The sequence below is a fragment of the Aptenodytes patagonicus genome, chromosome 2 (genome assembly GCF_965638725.1).
Source record: "Aptenodytes patagonicus chromosome 2, bAptPat1.pri.cur, whole genome shotgun sequence".
NCBI classification, from domain to species: domain Eukaryota; kingdom Metazoa; phylum Chordata; class Aves; order Sphenisciformes; family Spheniscidae; genus Aptenodytes; species Aptenodytes patagonicus.
In genome coordinates, this window is record NC_134950.1 from 117,778,157 (window position 1) to 117,790,474 (window position 12,318).

Consider the following 12,318-nt stretch of genomic DNA (forward strand, 5'->3'; position numbering starts at 1 on the left):
TTTATCGGTCCTGGACACAGCACAGAATATGAAGGAGAGATGTAAGTTACGCTGTGTGGGCAGTAACAAAGATGATAGACAGACTTGATAGAAAACAAGGAAAAGAGGATTTTTTGATTGTCAGCGTTCTTCCTTAAAATTCCTTGGAAAGCCACTGATGGTGCCTCCTTTCTCTCTTCACTCATTTGCATAGTTACAGCAGCTTGCTGCTGGCTGTTAATCCATCGGTTCAGATGATGGATCTAAAAATGCCAGCTCTGCAGCTGGTTTATGTGGGCTTTGACATTTTGCTTGGGGAAGACCTACATTAAAGTAACTTTGAGTGCACAGAGTGGATGCATCAAAAGTCAGCTAAGGCCAAATTTATAATTGTGTGTATGGCTTGCCTTTATTTGTGCTGTTAGAGCAGACATGATGGACAACTACAAGGACTTAAAAATGTTAGAAGGCTTGATACAAAATGATAGCTGAAATGCAGTGTAGGTGAATGTAAAGTGATATACACGCGGACTGCTTTCATACTGTACGCTCAGTGATAAGCTGTGAACATCTGTTAAAGCTCAGGAGGAAGGTCTTGGGCCTGTATACAGTTCACAGTAACATCATCTCAGTACTCAGAAGTAGTCAAAAAAGCAAATTGCATGTTGGGAATCAGTAAGAAAGGATCAGAGAACAAGAGATACCACATGATCAGACTGTGAATCTGTGACTGTTTTGCCTCTTGAATACTGTATGTAGCTCTCACCCTGGCCTCTCCCCTCTAGAATAGTGTTACAGAAGAGTAGCAGAAGCGATCAGAGGCACGAAATTGCTTCTTCTCAATGAAGTATGCTAGATTATTAAAGTTGTTTTCCAACATAGGTAGTAATGTGCAGCAATTAAGCTAACAGGTGGTGATTTTGAAATGATAAGGTCCTCCCTTTAACAATGTACAGGTAATCAGAGGGAGTCCTTGGTACAGGGGCTTCTGTGGATGCTCCGTTTATGTGATGCTAAGAAGAGTGTACAAGTGCACGGAAGAGAAATCAATCGAATGCTATTTAAGTGGAAAAATATCCCCATCTTAACAAATACTGGAGAGGTGGATTTTTTGGAGGCTATAGAGGTGTTTAGAGAAATACTGCTGTGTGTTGACTCAGTTGTATGCGCTACCTTAGATGTGTGTTTTTGGCCACTGTTGAAGGCAGGAACTTTGGTCTGACCCATGTGGCCATTCTTGCTGGATGATGGTTTTAAAATCGCGCTGTTTAATAATACTGCTTTTGTGTAGGATACCAGGCCCTCCTGTGCACTTGGTGAACTCACGTAGAAGTCGTCTGTGCTTGACAACGCTACCTTGTTTCAAAGTTGAAAGTAGTGATGTGCAACATGATAAATGATATAGTGCTTAAGGCGGTTGATATCAAAACCGTTGGGCATTCATACTGCTGCAGGATCCGCAGTATTAGTCATATCCCAGCCTGCACAGCTTGCTCCAGTTCTGCTGCACACGCATCTATTGTCCTCCCAAAGCTACATGGAGTGTCTTGTGCCACCTCTCTGCAGGCCACAGAGAGGGACTGGAACTGATGGGCAGTGCTTTGGGGTTTTTTTGTCCTCTCAGAAGAGTGCAGCAGCGAAGTACCTAATGTGCTGAATTGTTACGGCTCTGGACACTGATGGAATATGAGGGGGACTGTAAAAACAGAAGGCTCATATCCCATTAGGTAGAAAAGGAGAAGGGGACCCCGGTGCCACTTTGAACTGTAGTCTCCATCACAGTGTAAATTTTCTAAAAATAGGCTCTGAGCCTCTGGGAGTATGGGATCGATTAAAAAATGAGATGTTAGGGTACAGAAGCATTATTGACTGCTGGCCTAAACTTGGTATTGAGATTTTTTTTTTCTTCCTCTTCTGTATTGGTGTCTTGAAATACTCAAGGATGGGAAGATGTTTAGCGAAAAACAGACATTTAAAGGGTCTTTGTGATATGGGTTTGTAGTTAAAAGTATTTTAAGTGCCACGTTGGAGAACTAGCATAGGTCTCTTGTCATCCACAGAATTAGGTGATGCTGAACAGACAATTAACTTGTGCCCCCTAATTTGTTCTGTATTTTCTGGCTGTTCAACCATGACAGTTATGCCCAAATTTGCAGCAGTGCTCTAACGCTCAGTATTGCAAATGAAGTGAATCGACACTGTTCACTGAATGTATAAAGTGACATAGAAATACAAAATCCTGAGAGACATTTACGATGATGATGGCTTTGATCTTTGTGCCTTTTCCACTCTAAAATAAAAATATTGTGCAGTAGTGTGGTGAAATGAGATTACTTGTTCTGGTGAACACCTCTGAAGAAAATAAATACCCTTGAACCTATTACAGGTTCAGATAGGATATGGTAAACAAAAAGCACACTGAATGACTAGAGTAAAAAGAACTATTGAATAACTACCTGTATTGATCATTAAATGGTGTGGAGGTCATGTAGTGTATTATCGTGAAATGAAGCTGTCATACGTATAAAACAAACTAAACGAAGGTTACATAAAACACTGTATGCTAAGCATACTAGATTAAAAGTATTGTGGGTAATGTTGTTGGTCAAATGTAAGTAACTTTTTCTTTCCTTTTCTTTCTCTCCTCACACCACCCCCGTTTCTCTTTCTGGATTGCTGCTGCACCTGCATGGACTTGTTGCTGCAATGGTTCAAATTCATCGTTTTACTGGACTACTTTTGGATGTATTCTATCGATACCTTCAACACTGGAAATGATGGAAATGTGTTGTTTACAAAGTAGCTGTAAGTATTACTTTGATAAAGATGTATTACAGCTATTGTGGAAATAGAAGAAGCATTAGGGTTTTAGTAGGTGAACTGAAACTGAGCTTAGGTAGCAGCTGGCTGAAAATCAGGAAGGGATAAAAGTTAAGGGGAAGCTATTGTAAGTATTAGAAACATGAGATCTCACCTGGCACAATGATCAATACAGTGGAAATCAATGCTTCAACAAAAAAATGGAATAAGTAACTTCTTTTAAAAGCTGTTGCAGGAATTTAAGAGACTCAATTCCTAGTTTATTTTGGTCTGTTTAGAAGTAGCAAGTTATGAACAAAGGCAACCATTTAAAAATCAGTATGTTGAAAGTTTTAATTTTAATTGGTGTTGGTATACCAGAAATCTGAATCTGGCATCCGACTTCATTTTTTTTAAAAGGCTCTTTCCTATGGAGTATAAATGCTCACATTAAATACAACATTAATGCCAAGTGTAGCACTTTATACATCTTTCTGGTTAGTAACATTTATATTTCATTATGTAAAATTGTGGGTGTAAATGCTATAGACCCACTTAACAGAGCAAACAACCCAAAAGTTGCCATCTATTCTTGTTTAGCATTTCTTACCCCAGCCTTCTTCAAGTTCTTAGTAGTAAAACTATCCTAAATGCGGAGCTATATGTGGAGAAGGCAAGAGAAATAAAATTAATTTAAAACAAGATTTACGTGTAAACTCATTCTTCTAAGCTTCTAAATACTTCTAAAAGAAGTATTTCCTAGATTTAATGGGGGGGTGAGCTGTTTCTGGTAAGCATGACATATGTTAAAAGGTATGTAGGCATTAAAAGATGCAGGTGGCTGACAAGTAGAACTATAAGGAGTGTCTGACTGTGATTAGGTATTTTACATCTGGTAGGATGAATAGCAATTGCATATCCTTAATAGTTATTAAGGACCTGCACTGTTAAGGAGCTCCTTAATATCTTAAAGAGCACCCACCTGCATGTTGTGTAATATCTCTGAAGCATTGGCTCCCTTTCAGGGTTTTAGATTGTGGTAGATTGTATTCCTCATGTGTAGGTGTAGTAATAGACTGGAAAAGTAAACAGTCTTTGGATTTTCAAATTCCTCGCTGATATTTTTTTTAACCTTTTGAAACCTTTCAGATAAGACTATTGCTGCACCAAAGGCTGAATTGAAACAAAAAGCATCTTAAAAAAAGAGTTTCTTGATGACACAAGGCAAACATTCCTACATTTAGAGAAGTAATAACATTTGTTGCATTGTGTGTATTTGAACTTGAAACTATAACACCTAGCTTTAGCTGGCTATCGTTAGATGTTCCTCTCTTATTCTGTGTGAGTCAATGAGTTCAAAGATACTGCCTTTTTTAAAACTTGAAGGAGAATTGATGCAGTGTATTAATCACTAAAAGAGAGCTGATACTTATTTGCAGTAGGATTAAATCTATGTTTTTCGAAGTAGTCCTGTTAAGTTTGGACTTTTCAGACATTTAAATTTGATGATGGCATCAGTATAATGTCTTCGTAGTGGTGTAGCATTGCTTGAAAATAATGGTTTGTTTGCCAAATGGAGAAATCAGTTATGTGACTTAAAGCTGAGGGTCAATTCATTGACTAGTGCTGTTGGATTGCAAAGAAGCTAGTTCTTCTTACATTCAGTGTTTTAAAATGGATAATGTTTTTATATCCTTGCAAGGAATGTTTGCTTTAATTAAAACAAAAAAAAAATTAAACTCTAGGAGTTATTACTATAATAAGTTTATTCTGTCGATTTTAGAAAAAACATCCAAATAAGCATGAGTCAACCACATACCAAACTTAAATTAACCATACTCTATCCCATACAGAGAAGTTCTGAGGCAATAGTGCCTGTAGTAGAACAGATTTTTTTTTTAATTATTTTTTAGGATTCCTCTATCCTCTTGAAGATAATCTTAGGGGAATTTAAATTTGTAGGCAGCGCTCCAGCTCTGTGGATGTACATAATTCTTTTAAGCTCTGAAATTGAGGTGGTATCAAATCACATCCTCTCAACTTTGGATAGACATAAAGCCTAAAGGCTGAAATCATTGCTCCATGAGAAACAGTACCTTGTGTTGCTTTAAGTAAACAGTTGTCTCCGAAAGTATTTTTAGATTCTCTGTAAAAGAACTAAACTGTCTTGTCTCATAAGACAATCCTCAGACCTGCTGTGATATCAAACACGTTTCTAGGGTTCTGCTGGAAGAGCGGTTTAAAACTAGCATGGCTGATCTCTGGAGGATCGCCAGGTCTATCACGGTGAGGGAGAGGCATTTTAAGCACCTTCAACATTTTCATGAATGTGGTGAGAAGAAGTATTGGCTAACACCCAGAATTCTCCTCTCTCTTCATAGTAGGCCACACTTCAAATAACTTCTTCACAGTACAAGGCAACTGAAGTTTTGCCTTTATGGAGGGTTTGTTGCAACGCATGCTGCATTAGTGTAGATCTAGATTTAACTGAAGGTCTCCAATTGTGTGACTCAGAAGTAGAGGGCACAAGTTAGTCCCCATCATATTGGGACAGTACGACCATGACTCTCAGGAGTATGGGAAAGCTACACTCATACTACTTGCTTGTGTTTCAAATGGGCATTGGAACAAAGTTGATTATACTTTAATCTTTGCACTTGTACACTCTGGTGCTTGCACAGTCATAATGTGGTAATTGTACTTGTTCAAAATACTGTTAGCATAGCTGACTTTCTGTGCCAGTCTTTTGGCTATCCAGTCAAAAAAAATCAATTTCTTATTTATTGTTGCAGTTCATTGCACTGTCTTTGATGTAGACAGCTTAGGTTGTTGAGAGGTTGGGTAGATAGCACCTTTCTACAAATGTGAAAATGAAGTGAACATTTAAATAACTAAAAACAACACAAGCAAAGAAAGAAGTTACAAGCTTTTCTTTTAACTTTTTTTTTTCCTGAACATCTCTTGCCTTAGCAACAGAAGAACCTTGAAGGATATGTGGGGTTTGCAAATCTTCCAAATCAAGTTTACCGGAAGTCTGTGAAGAGAGGATTTGAATTCACACTCATGGTAGTAGGTAAGTTTCTTTCTTTGTTTTGAGTGGTGATCATTATAAGTATGTTGACGTAGTTCTTAAAATCTATGTTGATGTTGTAAACATGTTTTGCATGATCTCATGAGGAAATATGGATCTTCCTCTTCTAGACTGTTAAATCTGGAGTGTTTAAAAAGAACATGCTGTTTGATATGCAAGTAGATGAGGAAGAGAATAAAGAATGAGAACCATATAGTTCATACGATCTAAGAAAAAAGTTTTGTGTGGATCTAGTCTGAAACGTGACTTGCAAGTATGACATAAAAAGTAATTTGAACTTGGATTTTCATTTGAATAAAAAAATTGAACTGCTTTTACAGTTGAGTGCAACATGGCAAAGTGGGATCCAAAAGTAAAGTTGGAATCTTTCCTTGCACATAACCAGGCAGCAGGATCCTGTATATCCTGCACTTCTGTGGCCACAAAACTGTGTTACAAAATCAAAGCTTTAATTTAAACAAACCTTTCTAGTTTGTATGGTTGCAAACAAAACCAAATATAAACAGTGTGTTCCCTATGGACTACAGAGAATGGGAAGCTCTAGTTAGTATGGATGAATAATGCCATGCAGAACAGTTCCTTTAGGCTTCAGCGATGACCCAAATTGAGATCTCTCCTGCTAGGACATTGAATTTCCCTTTTTTCCCCCCCTCTTTTGAGTACTTGTAGGATAGTAGACCATTATTAAGGTTGGCTACATTTGTGTGTAGCTGATACATATATACTGGATATGTGACTCAGTTTTGACATGCTAATGGTTATAATAATAAAAAGTGTTTTATAATAGCCAGCTGTCTCTTTGTTGATGTCTACCTTTATCTTTTGTGATTTGGCTAGCTTGATAGTGCTTTGACGTTTTGTCATCAATACAATGGATATCTTGTGCAGTCATTATGTACATGTAGCATGTTAAGTAATAGTACTATTGACGGAGTTAGAAATTGAGGTCAAATTGGTGAAAACTCATTCTAGATCACTTATAATTTTCTTTTGATTACAAAGTGAGTTAGAATTTTAAAATTTGAGGGTTGCTTTTTTTCTTTTGAAACTTGATTACAGGTTACTTTGCAATCTAGCATCCAAGTATATAATTCGTTATTTGGTACAAAACTGTTTAGTCTTAAATAAAAATTGGTTTTCTGCTATGTTCAGGAAAAAGGGAGGAGGAAGGGAGGAAGCTGTCTTCATAAAGTATTATTCCAGAATGGGGTGTAATTTGTACTTCCAAGTTTCATTCGTGCAAAAAGCAAGTCACTTAAAGCACAAGTAGTAGATGTAGTGATGTATTAGAACTGGAGAAAGTCTGTAAAATTACCTTGGTGTTCTTAACGCAATTGCACTTAGGAGAACTGTAGAAAATTGTGGCTGTTGAGAAGAAAAGTTGGTCCAAAATTAGATTGAAAATGAGATGTTGATTAGAAAATTTTGTTATTAGTTTTACTTTTAATATTTTTGTACTAACTACTAAGACTTAATTCATTTGCATGTGAATTTGTGCCATTGTCTGGAAGTTTACTGGGGGAATTGACAGTAGTTTTCTAAACTAAAAATGCATCTAATTTCTCTCCTTCCAGCCCCCAAGTATAGAAATCAGATACTTGAAAGTGAGTGTTTAAACAAAATGATGGCTGATCTTTTAGTACTCTAACATCTGGGGAGGGGCGGGGGGGAGAAATTATTTCGTTTTGAAGTGATGTATCTGCTAATAGTATGCCCTGAAAAACTGTCTGTTTTAAATATGAAGATGAAATAGCTTGTGTATTACTGATCACTTTTGTTGGTAAACATTGTAATGTAATGTGCAATTAGATTCTTAGAATTGTAATTAGTTATTGCTGCATTCATCCTTTGAGATAGTGTACTCTAACTTGGTTTGAGGTCTTTAGCTGTCATTATGATACAGTTCTGTAATAGTAAATGGAATTATCTATAAACTACTTAATAAAACTTAAAAGTTTTAGAATGTAGTGCTAATCTCTATATGGTCAGTGCCGGCTGAATAAGAATACTGTATATATCATCTCTTGGAGATGATCTAAAATATTCTCTTGCTCTTTCTACTACCAAGAATCGTGTGTGCATGGCTGCCTTTTACTGTAGATTGCACAATTACTAGTCTGCTGGCTATGCTTTATTTATAGGTACTTCAGTGTCAGTATGTTACCTGTTTGTTCTGAAATGAAAAATGAGAAAAACAATGCTTGTGGTTGCTGAACAGGTACAAGGAAGAAAACAGATCATGTTTGGGATCTGCGATCTCTGCGTCCGGCTATTTACAGGTGTCTGCGAGGCTTGATATTGCAGCTAATGCATTTGTATAGAAACTATTTTCCAGTTGTCCATTTAGTCTGGAATTATCAGTTAAACTTAATAGACGTGCATAGTGTGATATCTGGCTTCTTTGTCTTGAAACGTATAGTATAAAAAGTCGCTGGATCAGCGTTTTGGGGGGACTTGCCAATATGGTTGTACAGCTGTACTGGCTGTTGTAGAAACAATTCAGTTTTCAGTTTAAGATATTTGTCACTGAGGAAGTAGTAAGTACAGCATCCAACAGATCTGATATTGTTTGCAGTAAGAATTTTTGCAGGGAGATAAAACGGTTTTACAGAACCTTTCTTATGCATAAAGCATGAATGTATGCCATAAAATGCGTGTTCCCCAGGCCGCCGAGTTACTGTCATTGCCCTGGAGATGATGAGGCTGCCCACAGCAGTGTGCGGTGGCTTCCTGTGCTTCTGTTGTGCCAGTGAAGTTGGAGAGAGGGCCTTTTAAATTTGGGTGTGCATAAGGCTGAGTAATTGTTGGATAGCCTAGAGCATGGTTTCTGGAGCAGGTTCAGGACATTGGTGCTTGTTATCTGAGCTCATCTAAGCTGGTTGGGGGCATTACTTTGGAAGTGGCTCCATGTCAGCCGTGTGGGCAGCACTCTGCCCTGTAACTTGCTCTTTGAGTCAGGACTCAGCAAGATTACTTTCTTTGAGGTGTATAATGCTAGTGAAGTGTTTTCTGTAAATATAGCTGCTAATTTCCAGGTGTTCTGGTGTTCACATTAAATGTAACTAAAGGGTGAAGTGTTTATGAACTACACACATATAAATATAAAAAGTTGATGTTAAAGTATCCTTTTCATATCTAATGTTTTAAGAACCATTGAAAAATTAACCTTAATAGGAACTGGGGTTACTCTGTAATATTTAGCCATAATAAACATTTCAACATTTATACCTCATGAACTGTATTTATGTTTTCTCTAAATTGTATTGTTTCTTCTGGTAGTGTTTCTAAACTTTTCTTAAAGGGCTGTCTCAGTCTTCAGTGTCTTGTTTTCCTTATTAATCAGTTGTCATTGGACATTGATTTGTCTTTAAAATCTTCATAAGACAGTGAATTTCATATTAGTCATATTCTAAAAGACTGATCAGTATTTTAAATCATGCTACTTCTGAAATTACTTGGTTTTGTAGAATAAAAACTTAACAAGTGCCTCCTCTGAAGATAAGACATAAAGTAGGCAGAAATATGCATTAAACTGAGCTTCATTCTTGATGCTTTCAGAAGAAGACTTTTAAATAGTGGTTTAAAGCAAATAATTCTACATCTGAAATATTACAGCTCACCAGTAGAAAAAAAGTCAAGTTTGCCTCGGTAGGCTGCTTCCTTCATAATCCTTTGTAATCTCTTCAAGGATAAGATAGTTGTTGAAACAATTGAGAACCCGACATAAATATTTGGTCTGTCTGAAATCCAAAGTGTATTCTCTGTATTTCTCTGCTGTATAGGGTTTTTGGAGGAAAGTACATGCTTAAGTCAGATGCTTAAGAAAAGAAAACTTCCAGAAGTAATACTACCATGGTTAGTATCTCACAGTTAAAGAAAATCTTAATTGTGAAATTGTAGTTATGTCTGTTTATTAATATAATTACACTTGCTTAAGTAGTGGGCGTGTGTTTTTGTTTTAGTGTAATGAGGTGTGGAACAAAGAGTTGCTTTTCAAGTGTGTCTTTTTTTTTTCTAAACACTGAATCAGGAAATCCCTCTTTTGTTGTTCTTGTCTTGAAATTACGCTGGTAACGTGGTTTGAACCAACACCCAAGTTGATGCAAAGTCATAATTTTTAAAAATTCTTTTCTCCTATCGACTTCATGTACTTAAGAGTAATTATTTGGGGTGGCTTTTCCTAGAGCTATATACTTTAAGGTGTTCAGGCTTCATGAGCCTTATTAGAGGTTGGCCTGTTAATTTTTTTTTTTTTTTAAATCATCTGATTTGCAAAGTGCAGAACACTTACAGTCAAGTGACTTTCCAGAGGACCTTTCTACACAGTTGTTATTTCTTGAACAACTGCTTGGTAGCTCCAGCTCTGAAAGCTGTATTGAAACCTCTCCTATAGTAAATTGTCTGGTTTGTTTTCTAATTGTCACTTTAGCCTTGTAGATCACCTGTAGATTACAGCTTAAAGGAAAATGTCATGCAGTATTGTCATAGTGTTTCATTTGTAATTATATGCACACTCAAATGTTTTGGTTTAAACATGGCTTTTTGGCATGGACGCAAAGGAAAGGGCTGTGTTTTGCATGACTTGAAGTTACGTTAAAGAAAAAGCACACTGATTTTAAAATGCTTTTATTGTTCACTGAAAAAATCTTGGAGTGGTTTAATACTGGTATCTTCTGGTGATGGATCATGTTCTGATTAGAATTACCCCTTTCATTTGTTCACTTTCTGGGGCAGTTTGTTTATCAAGCCAACCAGTGGTACCAAGAGCCTCAGATGCTCACAGCTACTTGTTCATTGCTAGTCTGATATCCTGCCCCCCTAATTTTAAAGTCAGGAACAAAATCATTAAGCATATGGCAGGATAGGAAGAATAATTAAGTGAAACATAACCTGTGGATGGGCAGTACAATTCAGTAGAAATGGTTTTGGGATGTTCCCCGTTCTTGTTGATCTGCTGTGATTTGAAATCTTCTTAAGGTTTCTGTAGTGTCCGTACTACCACAGTATCTGAGTATGTGTTTGGCCATTGGTGTAACCTTCATACTTGGCTTCTTAGGATCAGTGAAATATCATTGCTGAGTATTCGTTGCCTAACTTTGCCATTATTTTAGAGGCCTCTAGGCTCTACTACCATACAAATATAGCTTAAATTAAAACATACTTTCTTTTAAACCTACTGGAGGAAAAAGAGAGTGAGTTTTGACCTTTCCAGTCAGTTCTTAGCTTCCCTGGGCCATATTGTTGCATTACTGGTTATGGAGCTTTCCCTTGTGTATACAGTCAGGGGTGTACACTGGCATACATATCTTACGAAGAAAAAGCATATTGTGGAAAAGAACTAGCAAAGCCTTTTTTATTTCTTGAATGCGTCCTGCCTCCTTTTCCCCTGTAACTTCACTTCTTCAAAATACTTCAATTCTTCTAATTCTCTCATCCTCTGAAAACTGTCACGTACTCCATGCTACGACCTTGGCTGCAGCCCATTTTGACCTACGTGCATGACAGCTGACCACCACCTGTTCTGGTACTGCTGTGCCAGTGGGCTAGGGCCAGGTTAGACAGCACTCTTTCAGTTCCCAGGGTACTCTTTCCATAAAGACAAGTAGTAGTCTGGGTTCAACTGTTGTGTGGCAGATATGGCTCCCTTAGGAAACTAGATTAAAAAAAAAAAAAGAGAGATTTTAAGTTGCAGGTATTCTGTTGACAGGATTATGAGGTTTCAGTGAAGTACATGAATAAGAAAGGTTCTTTGAAGACTTTTGTAACCTTAAAAAAAAAAAAAAAAAATTACTGCTTTTCGTGTACTGGTTCTGTGGATATGTGTTCCAGCGATGATGTCGACAGAGTATTAAAATTGATAGCTTAATACTTAACATGTACCTGATGGGGATGCCGAAGCAAAATATGTTGAAATCAGGAGAAGTAGCAGAGATAAAAATGAAAGAAATAGAAAACTGGTGGAACTCCAAATGGAGCCAGGGTATTCCTAGAGATGACACATTCCTCTGGAGTAATCTCTATTGATGGAGTAATGCCTCACCAGTAGCGTATAACTCCTTTTTGTGGAAAGAAGTTGATAAAGGTTTTTTGAGAAGGCAGAATAGATGAACTCTGAAGATCTTTCTGTGGAAAAGCAGCAAATACCTCTTCAAGATGTGAAAGGTCAGTAATCTAACAGTGAGTTTACTGACCTGCAATGCATGATTTTCTACTGAGTTACTTTCAGGTGAGAGCTTGAAGTAGATTCATGTGACTACTTGGCTTCAATTAGAAAATCTTCTCTCATACTTCTTTGTTGGTCGTCCCCCCCCCCCCTTTCTTTTGTAATGCAATGAAATACGGTTTGCAGCGTGCTTGTTCTTCTTGCCTCTTTTGTGGTATTTTCCTGTGCCTTTTTCTGATGTTGGGGAAAGAAACCTGCACAAAGTCCAAAACCTGATGGAGGAGGA

General features: G+C 37.2%; 1 protein-coding gene across 2 annotated transcripts in view; it reads left to right on the forward strand.

Annotated features, from left to right (window-relative positions):
• Positions 1–5,748: 5,748 nt before the first annotated feature.
• Positions 5,749–12,318, forward strand: part of SEPTIN7 (septin 7) — a 64,291-nt gene continuing 57,721 nt past the window's right edge. For both annotated transcript variants that reach the window (XM_076330858.1, XM_076330859.1), the window contains exon 1: positions 5,749–5,851. In XM_076330858.1, the coding sequence (XP_076186973.1) occupies positions 5,842–5,851 (10 nt within the window). In that variant the 5' untranslated portion in view covers positions 5,749–5,841. The remainder of the gene's footprint in view (positions 5,852–12,318) is intronic.